Genomic DNA, 23739 nt, shown 5'->3' with positions numbered 1-23739 from the left:
TGAGCAAGTGATAGAATCTGATGAAGAATCAAATTCATCTACATCTACTCATCTCTTGGATGGCCTGTATATATTAAATAAAACATGTCTTATGAATTGAAACTGGTTGATAAGGTACACATGTTTTGAAAATTTACATTTATGTGACCCTGGACTACAAAACCAGCCATAAGGGTCAATTTTTTGAAATTGAGATTTATTCATTATCTGAATACATAGGTCAATATTTGGCTGAGATACAACCATTTGAAAATCTAGAATCTGAGGGTGCAAAAAATCAAAATATTGAGAAAATCACCTTTAAAGTTGTTTAAATGAAGTTTGGAAGCTGTTTGGACTTTCATTCTGACGGCACCCATTCACATCCATTGGTGAGCAAGTGATAGAATGCTGCTTTTCTCCAAATCTGATAAAGAAACAAACTCATCTACATCTACTCATCTCTTGAATGGCCTGAGGGTGAGCACATTTTCAGCAACTTTTTTTGTTTGGGTGAACTAATCCTTTAATCTGCTATACTGGAAATGTAAAAAAAAAAAACTTGACACCTTCCATATATCAGATGTGTAATGCTTACACCACTTTTGAAGATCTTCCATCATGCAAAACCTGCTGCTCGGTGAGATTTGAATCAGGAAGAACGGCCTTAAAGTCTTCAGACGGCTGAGATCTGCGATCCAGTCTGATATAAAACACAAGAAGCAGTCTGTGTGGAGCTCAGCGGTCACTATCTCCAGTGCTCTTTCAAGGCCAGCGCGGTGAAGACCAGCAGCAGGCCTAGTAAGTTGGGCTGGATGATGGAAGCAGAGGATATTTCATCTGTTTTCTCTTTTTCCTGAACGGGTGCATCAGTGGTGAAGGAGTCTGATTCAGTGACGCATGCTTCCATGCAGCCGCTTCCGCTGCCAGAACCGCTGCTCTCATCATCTGAGAGGCAAAAAGTCAGGTTAACGCGGAGCGCAAAGATGCATCCTAGATCCAATCTGAATATATGTCTTCATGCAACTACCCTGAAGCAGACTTTATGCCAAAAGTCAAAGTTTTGCCAATGCAAAGCTGTTGATGCCCTTTGGAATCTACAATGAAAGCAGTTGTGATTGCTTGAAGACAATGCATGCATAAAATCTCATCAAAATATTAATTGGTCATGCTTATGGAAGCAGAGATAATTAATTGCATTTTACGTTGGTTTAAGTGTATTATTTTAAAGAATAAAAGTGTTAAATATATCTGTCCGTTCAGAACAAACCCGTTCAATTTCCTGCAATAAATCATGTATCTCATGTTCTAAACAGGTAAAATACTCATGTATACATTAAATAAAACGTCCTATGAATAGAAACTGGTTGATAAGGTTTTGAGAATTTTGAAAAAGGACATATATGTGACCCTGGACCACAAAACCAGTCATAAGGTTAAATTTTACAAAACTGAGATGTATACATCATATGAAAGCTCAATAAATAAGCTTTCTATTGATGTATGGTTTGTTAGGATAGGACAATATTTGGCCGAGATACATCTATTTGAAAATCTGGAATCTGAGGGTGCAAAAAATTCAAAATACTGAGAAAATCACCTTTAAAGTTGTCCAAATTAAGTTCTTATCAATGCATATTACTAATCAAAAATTACATTTTAATATATTTACAATATGAATTTTACAAAAAATCTTCATGGAACATGATCTTTACTTAATTTCCTAATGATTTTTGGCATAAAAGAAAAATCAAAAATTTTGACCCATGCAATGTATTTTTGGCTATTGCTACAAATATACCCCAGCGACTTAAGACTGGTTTTGTGGTCCAGGGTCCTGAACAGTTAAACTTTTGTGGTCCACAGATCGCATATTTTAAAATCGTCGTCCAGGGTCACATATGTGACCCTGGACAACGATTTTAAAATATGCGATCTGTGGGTGCAAAAAAAAACCGCCTTTAAAGTTGTTCAAATTAAGTTCTTAGCAATGCATTTTTATTAAGTTTATTAAAATAACTTACTCGAGTCCTGAAAAGAGATGTCATTGCCGTCATAAGCATTCTTGAGTTTGTTAGTCATCATCCGGAGAGCCATAATTTGCTGTCGAATCAGAGTGTCCGGTCTGGAAACGTCAACACCGACCTCCGGGTTATACATTTGATTGGTCAATCCATCTTTTAGAACCTCAGGGATGTATCTGGAGTAGGAAACAACTCAGTTTTTGACTATCAATAATCCATGCTGTTTAGGTCAAAAGTTTACACCCCCTTTCAGAATCTGCAAAACGAGAGGGGTCATACAAAATGCATGTTATTGTTTATTTAGTACTGACCTGAATAAGATATTTCACACAAAACATGTTTACATATTTAGTACTAGTTGAATTCTAAAAATGATCCTGTTCAAAAGTTTACACCCCCTTGATTTTTAATACTGTGTTGTTACCTGAATGATCCACAGCTGTGTTTTTTTGTTTAGTGATAGTTGTTCATGAGTCCCTTGTTTGTCCTGAACAGTTAAACTGCCTGCTGTTCTTCAGAAAAATCCTTCAGGTCCCACAAATTCTTTGGTTGTCCAGCATTTTTGTGTATTTGAACCCTTTCCAACAATGACTGTATGATTTTGAGATCCATCTTTTCACACTGAGGACAACTGAGGGACTCATATGCAACTATTACAGAAGATTCAAACGCTCACTGATGCTCCAGAAGGAAAACTTTTGGAATTTGAAGATCAGGGTAAATTTAACTTAGTCTGTCTTCTGAAAAAAATGCAAGTATCTTCTGTACAGTAGCTTCTGAAGAGCAGTACTAAATGAAAAGAAGAATTTGTGGGACCTGAAGGATTTTTCTGAAGAACAGCAGGCAGTTTAACTGTTCAGGACAACCAAGGGACTCATGAACAAATATCACTGAACAAAAAAACACAGCTGTGGATCATTCAGGTAACAACACAGTATTAGGAATCTAGGGGGTGTAAACTTTTGAATTGGGTCATTTTTATAAATTTAACTATTATTATCTCTTTTGGACTATTTTATGTGAAATACCTTTTTCAGATCAGTACTAAATAAACAGTTACATGCATTTTGTATGACTCTTATTCAGGATGGTTTGGGTTCATTACGGGTTCAGTTTTGAGTTCAGAAAGTTAGAGTATGTTTCGCAGTACAATAAGCTCTTTTAAAACACAAACAGATAAGGAGGTCATCGGAAAGAGCATCTCAAAATCTTCTCAATGAAAGCTGTACTTTGTCTGCCATATTAATAAGTAGCTTTGTAAAAGTGAAAGCACACATTCACAGAATTACAGATGTTTAATTGCAGATGTTTTACCTGCCCTTGTCGTGTCCGTTCCAGCAGTCGTCCTCAGTGCTTTTTGCTGCCGCCACATGCTCCTCTTGACAGAAGGCCTCAGGAAGAGACGACCAGAACTTTCTGAACTTCTTCAGCTTCTCCTTGACATCAGTCACCTGGAAGATGGCATAATGACAAAAAAATTAACAAATGTAAGGCATTAAACATTAAACACAATGCACGTGTATAGAAAGGTGTTCACTAGTGGCCAAAACTTTGAACACAACTACTGATTTTTAGAATAATAGCAACAGTCATGGAAACTATGCATTGATGTAAATCTCTAAATTCTAAAAAATGTTTATATTCTACAAAACTAATTTTAAGCAGAAGCCTTAGGCCAGTGGTTAAAGACAACATCTGAAAGTCCATCAAGATATTTATGCTACTTGTTTTGTATTTACAGAAACAAAAAAGTACATAAAACAACTGTAATTAAGCAAAATACTTATAATTCCATAATTCCAGAAATTTCAATTAGTGTTATTTTGTAGAAACTATTATAGTTTTTATTAATAATTTGAATTTGTTTTCCATTTTCATTTAATGTTTAGTTAATTTTGTTGCACTTTTTGTCATTTTTAATGTCTATATAGTCATTTAAGTTTTAGTTAAAGTTATTTCAGTACATCAAATTAAACTAAATGAAAATGAAAAAAAAAATCTGAATGAAATGTTCGTTTGATTTCAAGTAACAAAATCTTTTATGTTTTTAGTTAACTATAATAATCTTGGTTTCAATAAATTAATGTTCTTGAGAGTTTACCCTTTTATTACCAATTTACTTGACTTTAATTTTTTCATTATTTTAACTAAAAATATATACATTTTTACCTCATATGTTATGAAATGTTTTTTTTGTTATAAAATTTAAATTTTAAGCTTTTCCTATTCTAGAAATCACTTTTAAAATTATTTTTAAGTTTTCTAAGTGTCAATATATTACAAAAAAGTACATACAATTCTTGAAGTTTCGATTAGTGTTATGTTGTTATAACTGAGAAACTATTATAGTTTTTAATAATAGTTTGAATTCATTTTCCACTTTCATTTAATTTTTAGTTAAATTGGTTGCATTTAGTTTCTAATGTCTATATAGTCTTTAATTTCAGTGTTTCAATGTTTTAGTTTAAGTTATTTCAGTACGTCAAATTAAACTATATTTTTAATTAATTTTATTTTTAATCAAATTTTAATTTTATTTCAGTTAATGTTTATTTGATTTCAAGTAACAAAAATGTTTTTTTTTAATGGTTTCAGTTTTAGTTAACTACAATAATTGGTTTCAATAAATGAATGTTCCCTAAGAGTTTACCCTTTAATTTTTTCATTATTTTTAACTCAAAAAATAGCAATTTTTCCCTTAAATGCTATGAAATGTTTTATTTCGTTATAAAATTTTAATTATAAAATAAAAAAATTCTATTAGGTTCTATGCATTTTTATTAATTCCTCTGACTTTTCCTGGTCTAGAAATCACACTGTGAAACTATTATAGCTTTTAATAATGGTTTTGAATTAGTTTTCCATTTTCATTTAATGTTTAGTTAATTTTGTTGCATTTTTGTCACTTTTAATGTCTACATATTTTCTGTCTATATAGTCTTTAATTTAGTTTTAGTTTCAGTTATTTCAGTACATTAAATTAAACAAATTTTTTTATTAATTTTATTTAATAAAATTGTAATTTTATTTCAGTTAATGTTTTTTTAATGGCTTTATTATTACCAATTTGCTTGACTTTAATTTTTTCATTATTTTTTTACTCAAAAAATAGCAATTTTTCCCTTATATGCTATGAAATGTTTTATTTCGTTATAAAATTTTAATTAAAAAAATTAAAAAAATTCTATAGGTTCTATGCAGTTTTATTAATTCCTCTGACTTTTCCTGGTCTAGAAATCACACTGTGAAACTATTATAGTTTTTAATAATGGTTTTGAATTAGTTTTCCATTTTCATTTAATATTTAGTTAATTTTGTTGCATTTTTGTCACTTTTAATGTCTACATATTTTCTGTCTATATAGTCTTTAATTTAGTTTTAGTTTCAGTTATTTCAGTACATTAAATTAAACAATTTTTTTTATTAATTTTATTTAATAAAATTGTAATTTTATTTCAGTTAATGTTTTTTTAATGGCTTTATTATTACCAATTTGCTTGACTTTAATTTTTTCATTATTTTTTAACTCAAAAAATAGCAATTTGTCCCTTATATGCTATGAAATGTTTTATTTTGTTATAAAATTTTAATTATAAAATAAAAAAATTCTATTAAGTTCTATGCATTTTTATTAATTCCTCTGACTTTTCCTGGTCTAGAAATCACACTGTGAAACTATTATAGCTTTTAATAATGGTTTTGAATTAGTTTTCCATTTTCATTTAATGTTTAGTTAATTTTGTTGCATTTTTGTCATTTTTAATGTCTACATATTTTCTAATGTCTATATAGTCTTTAATTTAGTTTTAGTTTCAGTTATTTCAGTACATTAAATTAAACAAATTTTTTTATAAATTTTATTTAATAAAATTGTAATTTTATTTCAGTTAATGTTTTTTTAATGGCTTTATTATTACCAATTTGCTTGACTTTAATTTTTTCATTATTTTTTAACTAAAAAAATATAAATTTTTACCTCATATGTTATGAAATGTTTTCTTTCGTTATAAAATTTTAATTATAAAATAAAAATTCCATTAGATTATATATGTTTTCATAAATTCCTCTGACTTTTCCAGGTCTAGATATCACACTTTTAAAATTCCACTCATATATCCAAGTTTACTAAGACCATGAGATCCTCATTTCTTAAAGAATTCAGAAGTCAGTGTCCAACGTTTTGACTGGTCCTGTACATAGTAAATAAAAACATCACTCAATTTTCAGGATTCATTTTCATTCAAGAAGTGCATCAATACACTATGCATGTAGATCTTGTCTTTCAGCACTAGAGGGAGCAGGTGCTTCAGTCTGAACCTGCAAATTAGACAGGTAATGAAGCTATTACACATATGTCAGAACAGCTGTCACAGTGGTCTGGATTTCAACTGGTTTGTGCATGTCATATTAATAGTGATATAGTGCATGATTAACATAAATATGTTTTTATTTCTTGCTTAACCATTCCTTTAATATTTAACAAGTATTGACTAATGTGACCTACAGTAAAGAAACATCATATCATTGTCTAATCCTTCTGAGCCTGAAAAACACTCCAAAAATGAACTAAATTTATAATATATCCAGCTGCTTTGAAAATAATTTTACCTGATATTGCATCATTACTGACTCAATCAGCCCATGGATTATAGCTGTATTAACTTTACTTGCTCATTTAGAACAAACTGAGCTACTAATGACTAACAATGACCTCCAACATATCAGTAAATGCCATAAATAAAATGAAAAACAGACATTACAGAAATGTCTTTAACAACAACTCTATACTCCAATTTAAAGGAGCATTTCACTTAAAAATAATTAATGAACTACTCATTGAAGGCAAGACATTACATTTGTCAAAACAGTACCATACTTTCCCCAGCTGAAGTAAATTATGACAACTGTTTTTGTGAAATGTGATGTTTAAATATGCAAATGGGGCATTGCTTAATCAAATATGCATTAATTTGCATACATTTCCAAAAGATAAATCTGAACATTGGATAAAGCCAGGTTCAAAATTCTTGTTTAGTTATGATGACAGCTTTTTACAGAGAGATTTTGGATTTCTTCAATATCACTCAATATCAAAAGACAGAAAAAAAAATTTAACCATGTTGTTAGGAATAAAATGTTAGAAATTAGCCCGAATTATATATGAAGAAATGCTTCAGTAAAAACCGTCAGAATATAGATAAGAATAAAACTAAGTTTTGGTGTATGTCAGTGCTGCTGAAGTGGAGAAAAAACTCAATTCGTGAAAACGGCCTTTAAAAATATGTATTATAATTGAAATCTACAGACGCAAATAAATAAAGTGTAAGAATAAAATCTGTCCAAATTTGTATGAACAAACTTAGAATATAGATAGGAATAAAACTAAGTTTTGGTGTATGTGAGTGCTGCTGAGGTGGAGAAACAAACTAATTTTGAGAAAATATAATTTAAAAATATATATTAATTGAAATCTACAGATGCAAAAAGATTACAATAAAATCTGCGAATGATATATGAATAAATCTCTTATATAAAAACCTTCAGAATATAGATAGAATTAAAATTGTAAAGTCTGGTGTATATGCGTGCTACTGATTTGAAGAAACACTAATTTTGAGAAAACACCATTTAAAGATACGTATTGTAATTGAATTCTACAGACGCAAATAGATAAAGTGCAACAATAAAATCAGCGAATGATATATGAACAAACACTTCTATAAAAACCTTCAGAATATAAATGGGAATAAAACTGTAAATTTTGTTGTATGTAAGTGCTGCTGAAGTGAAGATAAAACTCTTTAAAGGCATGTATTGTAATTAAAATCTACAGACGTAAATAGATAAAATGCAAAAATAGGAATCAGAATAATATATGAACAAACTCCGCTATAAAAACCTTTAAAATATAGATAGGAATACATTTGTTAAGTCTGGTCTATGGAAATTTTGCTGAAGTGGAGAGAAAAAACGAAAAACGGCCTTTAAAAATATGCATTGTAATTGAAATCTACAGACGCAAATAGATAAAGTGCAACAATAAAATCAGCGAATGATATATGAACAAACACTTCTATAAAAAACTTCAGAATATAAATAGGAATAAAACTGTAAGTTTTGTTGTATGTAAGTGCTGCTGAAGTGGAGATAAAACTCTTTAAAGATATGTATTGTAATTGAAATCTACAGACGTAAATAGATAAAATGCAAAAATAGGAATCAGAATAATATATGAACAAACCCCTCTATAAAAACCTTTAAAATATAGATAGGAATAAAAATATAAAGTTTGGTGTATGTAAGTGCTACTGATATGAAGAAACATACTAATTTTGAGAAAACATCATTTAAAAATACGTATTGTAATTGAATTCTACAGATGCAAATAGATAAAGTGCAAAAATAAAATCAGCGAATAATATATGAACAAACCCTTCTATAAAAACCTTCAGAATATAAATGGGAATAAAACTGTAAATTTTGTTGTATGTAAGTGCTGCTGAAGTGAAGATAAAACTCTTTAAAGGCATGTATTGTAATTAAAATCTACAGACGTAAATAGATAAAATGCAAAAATAGGAATCAGAATAATATATGAACAAACTCCTCTATAAAAACCTTTAAAATATAGATAGGAATACATTTGTTAAGTCTGGTCTATGGAAATTTTGCTGAAGTGGAGAGAAAAAACGAAAAACGGCCTTTAAAAATATGCATTGTAATTGAAATCTACAGACGCAAATAGATAAAGTGCAACAATAAAATCAGCGAATAATATATGAACAAACCCTTCTATAAAAACCTTCAGAATATAAATGGGAATAAAACTGTAAATTTTGTTGTATGTAAGTGCTGCTGAAGTGGAGATAAAACTCTTTAAAGATATGTATTGTAATTGAAATCTACAGACGTAAATAGATAAAATGCAAAAATAGGAATCAGAATAATATATGAACAAACCCCTCTATAAAAACCTTTAAAATATAGATAGGAATAAAATTGTAAAGTTTGGTGTATGTAAGTGCTACTGATATGAAGAAACATACTAATTTTGAGAAAACATCATTTAAAGATACGTATTGTAATTGAATTCTACAGATGCAAATAGATAAAGTGCAAAAATAAAATCAGCGAATAATATATGAACAAACCCTTCTATAAAAACCTTCAGAATATAAATGGGAATAAAACTGTAAATTTTGTTGTATGTAAGTGCTGCTGAAGTGGAGATAAAACTCTTTAAAGATATATATTGTAATTGAAATCTACAGACGTAAATAGATAAAATGCAAAAATAGGAATCAGAATAATATATGAACAAACCCCTCTATAAAAACCTTTAAAATATAGATAGGAATATATTTGTTTAAGTTTGGTCTATGGAAATGTTGCTGAAGTGGAGAGAAAAAAAACATCATTGATAAACGGCCTTTAAAAATATGCACTGTAATTGAAATCTACAGACGTAAATAGATAAAGTACCGGAATAAAATCAGCGAATGATATATAAACAAACCCCTCTTTAAAAACATTCAAAATATAGATAGAAATAAAACTGTACGTTTTGGTGTGCGTAAGTGCTGTTGAAGTTGAGATAAAACTCTTTAAAGATATGTATTGTAATTGAAATCTACAGACGGAAATAGATCAAATGCAAAAATAGGAATCAAATAAATAATACATGAACAAATCCCTCTATAAAAACCTTTAGAATATAGATAGAAATAAAAATGTCAAATCTGGTGTATGGAAATGCTGCTGAAGTGGAGAGAAAAAAATCATTTTGAGAAACGACCTTTAAAAATAGGTACTGTAATTAAAATCTACAGATGTAAATAGATAAAGTACAATAATAAAATCAACAAATGATATATAAACAAACCCCTCTATAAAAGCCCTCAGAATATAGAGAGGAATAAAACTGTAAGTTTTAGTATGTGTAGGTGCTGCTAAGGTGGAGATAAAACTGTTTAAAGATATGTATTTTAATTGAAATCTACAGATGTAAATAGTTAAATGCAAAAATTGGAATCAGAATAATATATGAACAAACCCCTCTATAAAAACCTTTAGAATATAGACAGGAATAAAACTTTAAAATTTGGTGTATGTAAGTGCTGCTGGAGTGGAGATAAAACTCTTTAAAGATATGTATTGTAATTGAAATCTACAGACGTAAATAGATAGAGTCAAATAATAAAATCAGTGAATAATATTTAAACAAACTCCTCTATAAAAACATTCAGAATATAGATAGGAATAAAACTGTAAGTTTTGGTGTGCGTAAGTGCTGCTGAAGTGAAGAAAAAACTCTAAATATTGAGAAAATCACCTTTAAAGTTGTCCAAATGAAGTTCTCAGCAAAGCATATTACTAATCAAAAATTAACTTTTGATATATTTATGGTAAGAAATTTACAAAATATCTTCATGGAACATGATCTTTACTTAATATCCTAATGATTTTTGGCATAAAAGAAAAATCAATCATTTTGACCCATACAATGTATTTTTGGCTATTACTACAAATACTACTTAAGACTGGTTTTATGGTCCATAGTCACATATGCACAAAGCCCTCTATATATATATATAAACTTTAGAATATAGAATACAATGTGTTAAGAATGGTTTACGGAAATGCTGCTTAAGTGGAGAAAAAAACTAATTTTAAGAAAAATACTTTAAAAATATGTACTGTAATTGAATTCTGATGCAAATAGAGAAAGTGCCTCTATAAAAACATTCAGAATATAAAAATCAAACTAAGTTTTTAGTGTATGTGAGTGCTGCAAAAGGTGGAGAAAAAACTAACGCAAAAGGATAAAATACCATAAAATAAAAACATAAATGTCTATTTTTAGATGTTTTCTTTCCACTAGTCTGAAAGAAGACATGTTATGGAAGCAAAACAGTCCACAATTATACAGTAAAGCAGTGCTGGTTTGTTATATTGGTTTATAATATGAAGTAGCTTGGTTTCTGGTGGGTCACAGAGGTCATTTTAACTCCCGCTGCTGCTGGATAATTGACAAGGTGAAGCGCTTGACATGAGACAGTTAAAGTCATACAGCAACTCCCAAAGTCACCAGCATGAGAACAGAGAGAGGATCGTATACTGTGTTTTACTCAGCGGACTTGGACAAACAGTTGCCACACGTTTTCTAGCTGCAAACACTTTGCATTGCATTGTAGGAAATTGCATTGCACGACTGACCAAGTGAAATAAAATATGCTTGGTAAGATCATTTTTGGATAGAAATTAGTTTTTTTATTCAGCAAGGATGCATTAAATTAATCAAAAAGTGACAGAAAAGACATTTATAATGCGAAATATTTCTATTTTTATAGAAATTCTATTTCTATTTTATAATTAATTGATTAAGTATATAAATAAAATAAATCATCAAAAATTAATCGATAAAATGTAAATAAATCAATAAAAATATAAATATAAATAAACAAAAAATTATATATAAATAAATAATAAGTAAATACAAAAAATAAAACAAAATCATAAAAATAAATAAATAATAATAAATAAAGTTAAATAAATAAATACATGAACAATGAACTAAAAATAATAAAAGCATTGAATAAATAATATATAAATGAAATAAAAAAAAATCAACAAAATTAAATGAATAAAATATAAATATAAATAAAAAATAATTCTAAAAAAAAGTAAATATAAATATTAAATAAAATAAACATAATAAAAATAAATAAAAATAAAATACATAATAAATAATGAAACTGAAAAAATAAACATTAACAATTAATTAAATAAAAATACAATTATATAAACAATCATTATAAACCATAAAGTAAAACAAATAAGAAAACATAAAACACAATTAAATACAAATATAAATAAATAAAATTGAATAAATAAATAAATGAATAGCTTAATAAACCTAATAATAAAAACAAACAATAAACCGAATAAATAATATATAAATACAATTAAAAATAAATTATTAAATAAATAAATAAATAAATATAATAAACAAATGCTGTTTGTTTGAACTTTAGGTTCATCATAGAATCCTGGAAAATAAAAGGACCATTTTTACAACTGTTTTCAACATCGAAAATAATCAGAAAAGTTTCTTAAGCAGCAAAATAGCATATTAGAATGATTTCTGACGAATCATGTGAAACTAAAGACTAAAGTAATGATGCTGAAAATTTAGCTTCGATCACAGGAATAAATTATATTTTAATATGTATTCACATAGAAAACAGCTATTTAAATTCAAAAAATATTTTAGCATTTTAGCAACTACATATACAAACATCATAAACAATTAAGTAAAATAATAAAGAAAACATATAAAAAACATAATTAAATAAATAAGCAAATAAAATAAAATTATTATAAATAATTATAAATTATTCATATAATTATATTATAATTATATTTATAATTATAATTATTTATATAATTTATATATGATTATAAATAAATAAAACATAAATCAAATTAAATAAATAAATAATAAATACAAAATATTAAAAAATAAATAAATGTATAAATAAAACAAAATGACAAAAATAAAATAAAACTAATAAATCAATAAAAATATAAATAAACAAAAAATAAAACCGAAAAAAATAAACATAAAAAAATTTAAATACAAACAAATATTTTTTTTAAATACAGTAATAAACAACAAAGTAAAATAAAAATAAGAAAACAAAAACAATTAAATAAAAATGATAACAAAAGCAAATAAATCAGATAAATAGGCTAAATCAAATAAATGCAATCCTGCAAAGTAAAGAGACAAAAACCAAACATTAGACTTTTTAAACAATCATGTCAATCTTTTTATTAGCTACTCGTTTTTTCTGGTAATAAACCACACACTCTTAACGTTCATCATGACTGTCTTAATTTATCAACCCGCCACCAGATGACAGTACATTGATGAAACTCTTTCAAGTTTCTCTGCTTTATCCTCCAGGCTGTCAGCACAGAGGAGTTGTGTAGAATAAAGCTGATTAAAGTGAAGCTCCTTGCTGTTTCTGGAGTAACTGCTGTGCAAACCCCCTCTCAGGATGGCCCGTCTACTCTCGAGGTGCAAAAACACCTTCTCATAATAGAGACGGAGCTCCTCATTAGCTTACTGACAAATATGAAGTACAGCAGGACGTTTTCACAGCTGCCAAAACTTCCAATAGGAGTTAGACGAAAATAAACACAGAGACGATTTCACGCTCATGATGCATTCATCCGTCAAAATTTACAGCTACAAAATTGTCTCTACAGCAGAAACAAACAATATTATGTAGTGAAATGCAGGAATAAATTACTTTGTAAAATAGATTTTCAAATAGAAAACCGTTATTTTAAATTGTAATAATATTTTACTGTATTTTTTTTTTTTTTTGGTGACAAATCAATAAAATATAAATAACTTAATAAAAATATAAATAAACAAAAATTAATATAAAAATAAATAAATAATAAGTAAATGTAAAAAAACAACAACAACAAAAAACCACAAAAATAAAATAAAACGAATAAATCAATAAAAATAAAAATAAAAATAAATAAAAATAAATATGAATAAAAACAAATACATATAAAGTAAATATAATTAACAAATTCAAATAATTAAAAAACATAATAAAAATAAATTATTTTGTAAAATAGATTTTCAAATAGAAAACAGTTATTTTAAATTTTAATAATATTTTACCGTATTTTTTTTGTTTTGGTGAGGAGAAAATAATTGTTTAAAAAATATTAACACATTGTTTCTCTATTGATGGACACTCAGACAAAAATAGTAAACATTTTTTTGAAAGAAACATACCTATTAAAAATAAATAAACAAAGAAAATTAATTAATTAATTAAATATAAATAAAATAAATCAACAAAAACAAATCAATAAAATATAAATAACCTAATGAAAATCTAAATAAAGAAAAATTAATATAAAAATAAACAAATAATGAGTAAATGTAAAAAAAAAAAAAAAAACAACAAAAATAAAATAAAACGAATAAATCAATAAAAATATAAATAAATATCAATAAAAACAAATACATATAAAGTAAATATAATTAACAAATTTAAATAATTAAAAAACATAATAAAAATAAATTAATAAAATACACAAAATACATAAATAAAACCAAGTAAATAAACAAACAAACAAACAAACAATCAAATACAAACAAATATAAATAAAAAAATGAAAAAACATACAATAATAAACAACCAAGTAAAATAAAAAATAATAAAAAAGCAAACAATAAATTAAATAATATATACATACAATTTAAAATAAATAAATATAAATAAATGAATAAATAAAACAAAATGACAAAAAATAAAATAATACAACTAATAAATAAAAAATATATAAATATAAATAAACAAAAAATAAATATGAATAAAAAACAAATTTAAACATAATAAACAAAACATAATTAAAAGGAATTTATAAAATACATAAAATACATAATAAAACTGAACAAACAAACAATTAAATACAAACAAATATAAATAAAAAAATACAATAATAAACAACAAAGTGAAATAAAAATAAGAAAACATAAAAACAATTGAATAAAATATAAAAATAGCATAATAAATAAAATTGAATAAATAAATATATAAAAAATTAAATAAAAATAATAAAAGCAAATAAATCTAATAAAAAATAAATAAATAAAACAAATCAACAAAAATAAATGAATAACACAAATAAACCAATAAAAATATAAATATAATTAAAAACAAAAATATAAAGTAAATATAAATAAACAAATACAAATAATTATAAATAAATAAAAATACAATAATAAACAATAAAGTAAAAAATAAGAAAACATAAAAACACTTAAGTAAAATATAAAAATAACATAATAAATAAAACTGAATAAAAATAATAATAATAAAAGCGAATAAATCAAATAATAAAAATAAATAAATAAATATAAATGAATGTATAAAACAAATCAACAAACATAAATGAATAAAACAAATAAATCATATATAAATATAATTAAAAACAAAAAATGAATATAAACAAATAAAAAGTAAATACAAATAATAAATAAAATAAACATAATAAAAATAAATAAATACAATACATACAATAAAACTGAATAAATAAACAAACATTTAAATACAAATAATTATAAATAAATACAAATACAATAATAAACAATAAAGTAAAATAAATATTAAATTAAATAACATACAAATAAAAAAATGAATAAATAAATATATAAACAATGAAACAAAAAGAATAATAAAAGCAAATAATACATCTAATAAATAATATATAAATAAATACATGAACACAAAAAGCGTAAAATGAAATTATATTTTTCCCTGTGTGTAGTTTTTGACATCACAGTCAGTAAAGGATAGTCACTAGTTAATAGTTTGTGACTGTCATGCTAACAGATCGCTCCTTTTATAAATTATAGACCTCTTCAGTCACATTGTGCTTTATACATCCAGTATAAAAGAGTAACAGCATCATTCACTAGAGGCTACATCTGTAGAGATTCAGAGAAATCAGCTGGTGAGATTTCACAATCACTGTCTTTAACCTGCACCCACACGAAAATCAATGTCTGCAGTACACGCTGCTCTTCCAAAACAAGTCTATACGCCAATAATTGCTCCAGAGTCCTGAACATAATCATCTGACTAAAAACAACAAGACACCGGTTCATTTCTGCTCCGCTTCAGCCGTATGGATGAATGTTTGGCCGATGCTGTTTGTCAGGCTGCAATCAGCAAAGCACAAAATATGCCTTTAAATAAACACTATCTAAACAAATCTAACCTCGTTGTGTTTACTTTTGTGTGGCGAGTCCTGAAAGCGATGATTATGCCCATGTATCTATAACGCATATCTGCTTATTTGAGCTTGAGGAAATAAAAACACGGCCAGAAATAAAAAGACAAATGACCTTAACTGTGTTCCAGGAAAACAACAATGCTATTTTAGGCCACTAGAGTTACAGAAAATAATGCTTTTATCATTGCATTTGATCCTTAACTTCATAAGACTATATTTAAAAGCATTTTTTTTACAGCATTATTTTTGTGCTTTTATTATATTAAACTAGACAAGAGTTCATCTAACATAAGTGATTAAGTAGTTTAGTAGATTTAAACATCGAATGTTTGTCCCTGTAGTTTATAATTATTAATTATGATGTTCAATTCATCGTAGCAAGTTACATAAAAAATTTAAACCATTACAATTATTTTCAATTAAAAATAATATAATATGATATGAAACTTTCAGTTCATTTTGAAAGCTATTTAACTGATTAGGAAAAAAACAAATTTTTAAACTGTATGCAAATGGGCCCCCTTAAAAACCCAAAAATATGTACTTAAGTTATATATAATATATAATTAAATTTATTTAATTATTTAAATTATTGTTTAAAATTAAAATGTATTAAAATGATTTTAAATTATTACAATTTAATTAATATAATAAATAATATATTTAATAATAATACTAATTTAATTCATAATATACTCACTAAAAATAATTTTTTAAATAAATTTAAATATAATTAAAATATATATAATTTAAATTATATAAGTTAAATAAAAAATAAAAATATAATAAATGATATTGAATAAATAAATATATAAACCATTAAATAAAAATAATAAAAGCAAAAAAATAAAATAAGTAATACTGAAAATATAGAATTATACAAAAATGAATAAACAATAAAATAAACACAATAAAGAAAGAAATATAAATAGATGTATAAATAAAACTCAACCAAAATAAATGAATAAAACAAACAAGACAATAAAAGAAATATAAATAAATGAAAAATAAATTTAAATAAATAAAAAAAAACAAATAAATAAATGCATAATCAAACAATAAAGTACAATAAATAAGAAAACAAAATAAATTAACTAAAAAATAAAAACATAATAAATCATATTGAATATATAAATATATAAACAATGAAATAAAAATAATGAAAGAAAAAAAATCAAATAAATAATATAGAAAATATAGAATTATATAAAAATAAATAAATAATGAAATAAACACAATAAAGAAATAAATATAAATAAATTTATAAATAAAACAAATCAACCAAAATAAATAAATAAAACAAATAAGACAATAAAACAAATGTAAATAAATAAAAAATATAAATAAATAAACATAAATATAAATAAAATAAACACAATAAAATACATAATAAATAAAACTGAAAAAAAACAGACAAATAGTAATAAATATGAATAAATATAAACAAATACAATTAAATAAACAAACAATAAAGTAAAATAAATAAAAACAGCACTTACCACATGGATTTCCGTCAAATAAATAAATTAATAAATAAAAATGTACATTATTTTGAAAATTACAAATTGTTAAATTATTTTTAAAAATATTAAATTATAATATGATAAATATTATGACTATAAAACCATCTTATGCATTAATTCTTATAAAAAAAATAATGTTTAGCTGTCATTTTGTGTGCATCAGTTACCACATGATTTCCCTTTTAATTAAATTAACTGTATGCAAACAAGCTCCAAACATTTTTTAAATTAATGAATAAATAAATAAAATATATTAAATAAATAAATAAATATGAATAAATAAACATCTTCATTTGCTTCATTTTATAACTGAAAAAATATAAATAAATAAAACCAAAAACTACTGCATTTAAACATGCCCCAGCAATTAAGTAATGTTAATATAATGCGAAAACAGATAATTTATTATTTAGTATGACTTCCAGAATTGGATGATCAATAATTTTCCAAAGGATAAAGCACCTCATTTCACTGACTATTTGTTAAAAAAGTACAAAAATAATATTTATTTTAAGAGTTTCAGGCCATGTTTTGTATCCTATTTGTGCAAATTGGCCATAAGATTGACTAAATGTAAATTACAACAGCAACAATATCACAAAACACTCAAAAAATAAAGTGCAGATCAACAGCCTGTGTGACTCTATCACATCTCTATTGAGGAGCGTGGCTCCAGTTCTCCGGTGTTCAGTTTCTGGAGTTTGGCGACACGAGGCGCCAAATTAGCAGCAGATATCTGGATTTGAGCCTCACTGATCCAATCAAGCATCATGTGCAATTCATTTCCACCTCTGTAAGAGCGTTCATGAGCTCAGGGTAATGGACACGAGCGCATCGGGTTGCAGAAATACACAACGATTTCTCCTGCCGCACAGAAATGATCCCGATGATTAAATCTGTGCAACTGCTCCGGTTTCCCATCAAGCTATGAGCAAAACGCTATATTAAAGACACGTTTGATTTATTAACATGGCTGACGAGTGCTAATCTGAATAAAAATCTATTAAATAAAAACATAAAAAATTAAATTAAAAAGTACCTAAAATTACTTTATATATGTATAAATAAAATCACTAAAACAAAATGAATACAACAAGTTAATCAATTAAACATAAATATAAATAAATAAAAACAAATAAATAATAAATAAATAAAAATAATTAAAATGAATATAATTAACATCCTAAATATAAATAAATAAAAACAAATACAAATGCATAAACAAACATATAAGATAAAATAAAATAAATAAGAAACCATATAAAAACAATAAAAATCTAACAAATAATAATAATAATAATAATAATAATAATAATAATAATAATAATATTTTTTATTATTATTATCAAAATAATAATAATTAAAATTTTAATTTAAAAATAAAATAAAATAAATAAATATAATATATATAAATAACAAATAAATATAAAACATAATGCATAATAAATAAAACTGAATAACCAAACAAAATAAACAAACAAACAAATAAATAAATTAAATAAATAAAAATAAATTAAATAAAAACATGAATAAACATATAAATAGAAACAATTAAATAAAAAATAATAAAATGAAATAAATCAAATAAATAATATATAAATAAAATTAAAAATAATAAAGTATAAGTATAAGCATAAGTATAATAGAGAAACAAATATAAATAAATGTATAAATAAAATAAAATAAATAAATAAAAACAAAAAAGTAATAAGAAGATATAAATAATTAAGATTAATATAATGAACATAATAAAAATAAATAAATTTAAATAACAATACATAATAAATAAAATGCAATAAACAATGAAAAATAAATAAGTAAATAAATACAGATAAACAAATACAATTGCATAAACAAAAATAAATAAGAACATTAAAACAATTAAATTAAAATAAATAAATAAAATTGAATAAATAAATATATAAACAATTAAATAAATAATAATAATAAAAGGAAATATAAAAATTAAATCGATAATATATAATAAAAAAAATATATATATAAATACTATATATGTAATAAAGAAATAAATATAAATAAATGTATAAATAAAACAAATCAACAAAAATATAAATATAAATATAAACAAATAATTAATAAGTAAATATAAATAATTACGATTAATATAATTAACACAATTAAAATAATTAAATATAAATAACATAATACATGATAAATAAAGCTAAATAAATAAACAAACAATTGCATAAACAAACATAAACAATAAAATAAAATAAATAAGAAATTTATTATATAAACATAAAAATATTAAATAAAAAATAAATAAAAACAAAATACAATACAATTAAATGAATAAATATATAAACAATTATATAAAAAAACAATAAAAACGGAAATAATAAATAGAATAAAATATAATTCAAATAAAAAAATTAATGAATAATAAATTAATGTATAAATAAAACAAATCAACAAAAATAAAAAAACAAATTAAATATAATGCATGTATTTTTTTTGTTTATTGAAATACATGTGTGTGTGTGTGTGTGTGTATAAATTAATATATTTATATTTAATATTTTAATGTCTAAAATTTAATTAAAATTTAAAAATAATTCAAAATAATATTTTTTTAACTTTAAATCAAAATGTAAAACATTACCTAAAAAACGTATACCTTTAAACATATTTTATTTCAGTAAGTTTCAGTAACATTTCTCGTTTTCATTCATTTGTGTGTCTATATATAAAAACACGATTCATTTTATATTAGATTTTATATTGCTTCCAAAAAAAAAAAATCTAAATTTTTTTTATAAAAACTTACATTTTTTTAAAAAAACACATAAAAAACCCAAAAATGAATAAAATGACAATAACAGAAAAATATTACTGAAACATTAAAAAAAATTAAAAATAAAATAAAATCTTCAAAATAATAGAAATAAAATTATATTTATATTTAAAATCGAATATATTAGTGGTTATTGTCATTTAAACAATAACCACTAATATACTGACTTTTGGTCACTTTTGGTATATGAGATGATCAGTTGTATTAATAAATCAGCATATCGTGTTATTATTGTGATTAGAGCTCAGCTTCTCATGTTTGCGTGGAGCATCTGGAGCGGCAGATCCAGTCGGATCAGTAATGACTCGGGCCCTCGAGGATCTGAAGCCATTAGCAAACGCACTGGAGGAATCAGACATCATGTGGCGAAACGCTGCACCTCCCCAGAGACGCCTGAACATCACAGAGCTCCTCTGAATCACCCAGACACAGCATGAATGAGCGCTCACTCTCTCCCAATGAACTCCATCGACCCACTCAACGTATGAAATAACAGGTGAATACAGACATAAGAAAGAGCTTATGAACTGTAGATAAGAATGAAATATTATGGTTTATAATGCATTCAATTAAATATTACGATGTATTAATGCATAACATTTGCATGTCATTTTTAAGCCACTAAATGGAATTGCAATCTGTGTGAAACTACACACTTTAATATTTTATTGAATTATTTTTTATTTCAGGTTATTTTTATAATTACTTAGATTTTTTTATATTACATTTTTTATTTCAATTTTAGTTAAAGTTTTAAATTAGTAATTTTTATTAGTGTTTGTCAAAAAAGTTTATTTCAGATTTAGTTCAAATTATTTTAGCATTAAGTTAAACTAATAAAAAGCAGTTTTTTAATATTTTGCCTAAACAGTAAACAAAGTCTATTTTAAGAACCTTTTTTTGTTGCATTTTTTTTTTCAAATTTTCCTTTTTGAAAATTTTGTATTTTTATTTTTTTTAAAGGAAAATGAGAAAAATAGCAAAAAAAAATTATATATATATATATATATATATATATATATATATATATATATATATATATATATATATATATATATATATGTTATATAATGTAAAATAAAATAATTTATATTCTGCCTAAAAAAAAATGTTAAGCACTCTTTTTGGAGTTTTTTTTTAATTTATTTTACATTTTAAGGACCTTTTTTGCTTTTATTTTTTAACAACATTTTAATTATATTTTTTAATTATAGTTCAAATTAACGTTTGTATTTTTTCACGTTTTCTTTTGGGAAAAAATATAATAATTTAAAAAAATATATATATATATTTTGTTGTTGTTGTTGTTTTTGTTTTTTTATTTATTAATTTAACATTTTAAGGAACTTTTTTATTTTATTTTTTTAACACATTTTAAATTATACTTTGCCTAAAAAGGGCCATTTTTGTGATATATGTGACCCTGGACCACAAAACCAGTCTTAAGTCGCTGGGGTATATTTGTTGCAATAGCCAAAAATACATTGCATGGGTCAAAATTATTGATTTTTCTTTTATGCCAAAAATCATTAGGAAATTAAGTAAAGATCATGTTCCATTAAGATTTTTTGTAAAATTCCTACTATAAATATATCAAAATGTAATTTTTGATTAGTAAAATGCATTGTTAAGAAATGAATTTGGACAACTTTAAAGGTGATTTTCTCAGCATTTTGATTTTTTGCACCCTCAGATTCCAGATTTTCAAATAGATGTATCTCGGCCAAATATTGTCCTATCCTAACAAACCATACATCAATAGAAAGCTTATTTATTGAGCTTTCATATGATGTATACATCTCAGTTTTGTAAAATCTAACCTTATGACTGGTTTTGTGGTCCAGGGTCACATATATGTTTTAGAAATCATCTTATCATCAATAAAGAGCCATTTTGATATATATACATATATATATATATACATATATATATATATATATATATACATATATATATATATATATATGTGTGTGTGTGTGTGTGTGTGTGTGTGTAAATAAATAACAATATTGACATAAAAATGTAATTAAAATTAAAAGGGAAAATTTAAAATAATTAAAAACATTAAACAATAATTTTATTTTACTTTAAATAAAATAAACATTAAACTTATTTTATTTCAGCTGTTCATTAATTCAACCAAAAAATTATTGGTTTAATTTTATATTACATCTATATGTCTTCCAAAATCATTACATGATCAGTTTATACATAACATTATAAAAAATTAAAATAATTTTTATTAATAAAAAATACAAACAAAAAAATGAATAAAGTCAAAAAATTTACTAAAAACTAATATTGTAAATATATGTTAAAAGAATATTTAAAAGAATATTATTGCATTATATTTATGTTGAATGGTTTACAAAAACAAGTACTTCCTCAAAGAGGCCTGAATATTAAAAATGCATTATATTTCACACATTTCAACTTCAATAATATTAATATTTATGGGACTTTTTACTATTTATTGATTTCATGCTTTTTAAATCACTGTTTTATTTGTGTGGGATCAGACACCATCTGTAATAAAGTCTGTAATAAAGATTGCTGATATAGAGACGAGCAGAAAGCACCTGCTGAGCGTCTCTAAGATCATCAGCTCCTCTCAAACATATCTGAGACGCATGGCATACGACAGCAGCAGCGCTGACAGAAAGAGCAGGAAAAGAAATATCTGGCAACTCTTACACTGTGTTGCATGACTTTCCACACAATCCTCTGGCAAGCATTTAAAAGAGAAAGAGAGGACAGAAATAAATGCATTTTATATGGGGTCCAAACATCTGAGACCACATTTATGTATTTATTTATTTGTTTTTTTTTTATTATTTATGTTACCTTATGTTATATATTATATTTAGCAAACAAGCATTAAATTGCTCAAAAGTGACAGTAAAGACATTTGGAATGTTACAAAAGATTTCTATTTTAAATAAATGCTGTTCTTTTATACGTTTTATTTTCATGATTATTTGAAGAATAGAATGTTTCCACAAAAAAAAAAGAACAACATTGATAATTATCAGAAATGTTTCTTGAACATCAAATCAAGAAATTAGAATGATTTCTGAAGGACCACTGAAGAGTAATGATGCTGAAAATTCAGGTTTTGATCACAGGAATAAATTTCATTTTCACATGTATTCACACAGAAAACAGCTATTTTGAATTGTACAAATATTTTGCAATATTACTGTATTTTTAATCAAATATACGCAGCCTTGGTAAGCAGAACAATCTTCTTTCAAAAACATTAAAATGCTATATAAAAGAGTTTTTCAATGACCAGTTCTTAAATTACTAGTCTTGCATATTTGAGAATATAAAAAAAAAAATCAAAATCAAGTTTTTTTAAGTGAATTTTTAAATTAACATACAAGAGATTTTTGTGATTTTCATATTAATATAAAAGAGGAAACATTTATATTTTTGGGTGAATTTTCATATGAATATATTTTAAATGGTTTATATAATATATAAAACATAATATATAAAATTGTATATTTTAAGTGAATTTTATATTAATATATAAGAGAAAAATGTATATTTTGGGTGAATT

The 23739-nt window shown here is 24.4% G+C and overlaps 2 protein-coding genes across 2 annotated transcripts in view; one reads left to right on the top strand and one right to left on the bottom strand.

Moving 5' to 3' along the window:
• LOC141340228 (glypican-6-like) lies at positions 1 to 18128 on the bottom strand. The gene is made up of 5 exons (XM_073845152.1): positions 18010 to 18128; positions 6263 to 6320; positions 3318 to 3454; positions 2004 to 2179; positions 1 to 927 (listed from the first exon to the last, which is right to left on the bottom strand). The coding sequence occupies exons 1-5, from the start codon at positions 18126 to 18128 to the stop codon at positions 728 to 730; spliced, it is 690 nt and encodes a 229-aa protein (XP_073701253.1). The 3' UTR covers positions 1 to 727.
• Positions 18129 to 20607: 2479 nt separating this feature from the next.
• LOC141340227 (glypican-6-like) overlaps positions 20608 to 23739 on the top strand; it is an 18528-nt gene continuing 15396 nt past the window's right edge. The window contains exon 1 of the mRNA XM_073845151.1: positions 20608 to 20656. Coding sequence (XP_073701252.1) covers positions 20608 to 20656 — 49 coding nt within the window. The remainder of the gene's footprint in view (positions 20657 to 23739) is intronic.

Source organism: Garra rufa, chromosome 8 (genome assembly GCF_049309525.1).
Source record: "Garra rufa chromosome 8, GarRuf1.0, whole genome shotgun sequence".
Classification (NCBI taxonomy): domain Eukaryota; kingdom Metazoa; phylum Chordata; class Actinopteri; order Cypriniformes; family Cyprinidae; genus Garra; species Garra rufa.
The sequence above is the reverse complement of the archived record's forward strand: the minus strand, read 5'-3'. Positions and strand labels throughout refer to the sequence as shown.